Here is a 2,934-nt window from a genome sequence, read left to right as displayed (position 1 = left end):
ATGATAATGAAAATAATGCGGCGCTTCTAACCTGTTTCATCTTCCACATTTTCTTTCTGTCCCATTTTTTTTTCTTCTCTCATTGTTGTAAACGTTACTTTCGAGGAATTTGTTTCGTTTGAGGTTATCGCCTATTTTGGCTAGTGGTAACCTCCATCGCAACTGTGACTTAGTCATAACACTGCACTCAAGAAAGTAAAAGAGCATAAAGTAGAGAGCAGGAAAATAGACTGATTAGAAAAAGGTGGGCACAGGAGGAAGTATCAAAATATTTGATTCCTCTACACTGTGTAGTTTCATATCTAATTTGCCATTTGAGTGTGGTGCCACACAACTTACTTTATTATGTTTAGTCAGAAGCCGCCACCACCGCGTTACGTTCTCAACGTTGACACGGGTAAATGGAGCAAGCAGGTTGTGGTACCTGAAACCAAACCCAAAGAGTCGATGCCAAATATTCAAAGCACACTTGACCTTCTGCTCTACCACGCCATGCACACCGCCAAAACTCAGTTGGAGGAAGAGGGAAAACGGACTCGAGTGGTGCCCGATGTTGCAGGTCAGATTGCAACTTTTGAGGCTCGTCACAACATTCACGCAAATGCACTGCGCTCCTTCTCTCTTTCCAGACGAGGTGGTTGCTGTTCAAATCCTGTTGTTGGACTTCTTTGCGGTATTCCACTGTACGATGTCTATACTGCGCTCACTAAAAGAAAAGGGGAGGAATGGGATACGTATGGAGGGGAGCCCGACCCAAATAAACTCCTGCGTTTAAGTTTAGATGAACTGTTTGATGTATGCACGAGCCTGGTAAAACCAATGGTAAACTATAGTTATGTTCGAGACATGTTTACCATGCTTCCATCTGATGGTGAGGATGATGACAACAGCGTACCTCTATCGTGTTTTTTTTCGTTCCTCGTAGAAAACGCATTTCATCCAACGTTGAACCGAAACGTGGAAGCATTGTTCCGTGCATTTGACCCCGAGGGTACCGGGGTCATATCCGAGGCTACACTTGCTTCTCCTGTGCTCAACGCTTTTGCAGAACTGAATCTTTTTGGACATTTGCGCGGGGAATGGGAAAGGATGGCTTCAACGCTGGAGATTGTGGGAAATATTGATTACCGCATCGTAGACAATATTCGGCTTCTTACGCCGGAGGCCACTCGTGCGGTTTTGTGTAGTTCCCCCATTTTGTATGACGCGATGGAAAATGTCGATTTAGACGGCTCTAAGCTTAAGGTGTCTTCGTGAGTTATTGCAAGTTACGCAGCCCTTGTGCATCAATATCTTGTGGTAAAAGAAAGGGGAGGGGAACTCGTGTAGCGATATCTCGCATTTCATTCACCTTTTGTTTCTTGCCAGTTATGCCTGTGCCGTGTTCTCGCTTCCTGTTGGATTTGTTGTGTTTGCACTTATATCCTACCCTTCTGGCGTCGTCTTTGTTCGTTAGTGGGTACTGTTGGCAAGGGAATGTTTGCAGTTGTAATGTATGTGTTATGTGGTAATGTGAAATGTTTACTTCTCCCGCTCGTGGGGTAATAAAATTTCAAGTTCCCTCTATTTCAATTGCGTGATAGCCTCGTGCTTGCGAGCCGATGTTCGTTGAACTAAGGGAAAAAACATCCCCACAATGGCGTATCTTCTCTACCTCGTACTTTTCCCTTTTCCTCTATTATTTGGGGTTGTATTACATGCCACTTTTCTCCTACGGGTGCATGCATGTGCATAATATAGAAAAAAAAACTGTATTTTAAAAAAAGAGAAAAAAAATTGAGAGTGGCTGGAGGAGCGGGATGGAAGTTGCTGCGGTTGCGAGTGCTCCCTCGGCTGAGGAAGTGAGCGAACTGAGGAAGCATACGCGTCTGTCAGAGGCTCAAATCACTCGACTGCATGAGCGTTTCACGGCACTTGACCGGTGTGGAAAAGGTTTGATTTCCCCGAGTGATTTTCAGTCAATAGCATCCGTGGCGTCCAACCCTCTTCTTAGTCGAGTGCTTACTGTGGTTAGCAGTAGTGGTGATGGAAACATTAGTTTTGTTGATTTTGCGAAGGCATTCGCTGTTTTTCTCCCACAGACCGATAGGCAGGAAAAGCTGCGCTTTACGTATATGATGTATGATATCGACGGTGATGGCAAAATCAGTAACAGCGATCTCATGGAGGCTCTCAAAATGATGGTAGGCCCGAACTTAACAGATGTGCAGCTGCAACAGATAGTAGACAAAACATTTATTGAGGTGGACTTCAACCGGGACGGTTTTATCACGTTTAGTGACTTTGAGAAGCTTTCACTTCCCATCAGTCTGGATAATGCCCATGTTCTGCAGTTTTAAACAAATGGAAGCGTGTGGTATCACATGAACCTGACATAACCTAATGCAAATAATTTACACGCATATGTAAAAGGCCGCGGTTTATGTGGTGTTTGTGCCTGCAGGTTTCATTATCCCCCCGCGCTTCACACCCTTGGGGGAGGGGAATGAAAGTTTTGTGTTGCATTTGCTGCTCAGTAGCAGCTGTTGGTGCATTTCCTTAGCTCGCCTGTGCACCGTGGTCAGATATGTGCTGAAAGGCCTGGAAAGTTTTTGCTGGGGAGGGGTGTTAGACGTGTGGAATATTTATGTGTCAAAGGTCGGATGAACGTTTCCTTTTACTTTTTCGTTTTCCTCCGTCGTTTATTATCCCTAATCCCATTTTGCTCGTTTTATTCGTCTTACCCCCCTCTCTCTATTTGCGTACCTTTGAAACTGTGTCGTTGCGCAGCATTTTTGTTTCTTCTGCTCCTCTTTGTTTTTCTTTTGTCCCGTTCCCCTTCTTTTTATGTAATTTACAACGGTTTGTTTTCTGTTTTCTTCTAATTTTGATTATTATTATTCACTTTGGTTATTTTGCACACACAATGTGGCGAGAGGAGTCTTTGAAGTGGAA

The 2,934-nt window shown here is 44.2% G+C and overlaps 2 protein-coding genes across 2 annotated transcripts; both read left to right on the top strand.

The window, feature by feature from the left end:
• Nucleotides 1–345: 345 nt before the first annotated feature.
• On the top strand, nucleotides 346–1,257 carry TEOVI_000365700 (uncharacterized protein; the record flags this gene model as incomplete). The annotated part of the gene is made up of 1 exon (XM_067226535.1): nucleotides 346–1,257. The coding sequence occupies one exon, from the start codon at nucleotides 346–348 to the stop codon at nucleotides 1,255–1,257; it is 912 nt and encodes a 303-aa protein (XP_067082636.1).
• Nucleotides 1,258–1,799: 542 nt separating this feature from the next.
• Nucleotides 1,800–2,339, top strand: TEOVI_000365600 (calcineurin B subunit, putative; the record flags this gene model as incomplete). The annotated part of the gene is made up of 1 exon (XM_067226534.1): nucleotides 1,800–2,339. The coding sequence occupies one exon, from the start codon at nucleotides 1,800–1,802 to the stop codon at nucleotides 2,337–2,339; it is 540 nt and encodes a 179-aa protein (XP_067082635.1).
• Between the last annotated feature and the right edge of the window lie 595 nt (nucleotides 2,340–2,934).

Source organism: Trypanosoma equiperdum (assembly GCF_001457755.1).
Source record: "Trypanosoma equiperdum strain OVI genome assembly, contig: ctg_778, whole genome shotgun sequence".
Classification (NCBI taxonomy): Eukaryota; Euglenozoa; class Kinetoplastea; order Trypanosomatida; family Trypanosomatidae; genus Trypanosoma; species Trypanosoma equiperdum.
This window is presented reverse-complemented; position numbering and strand designations above follow the sequence as displayed.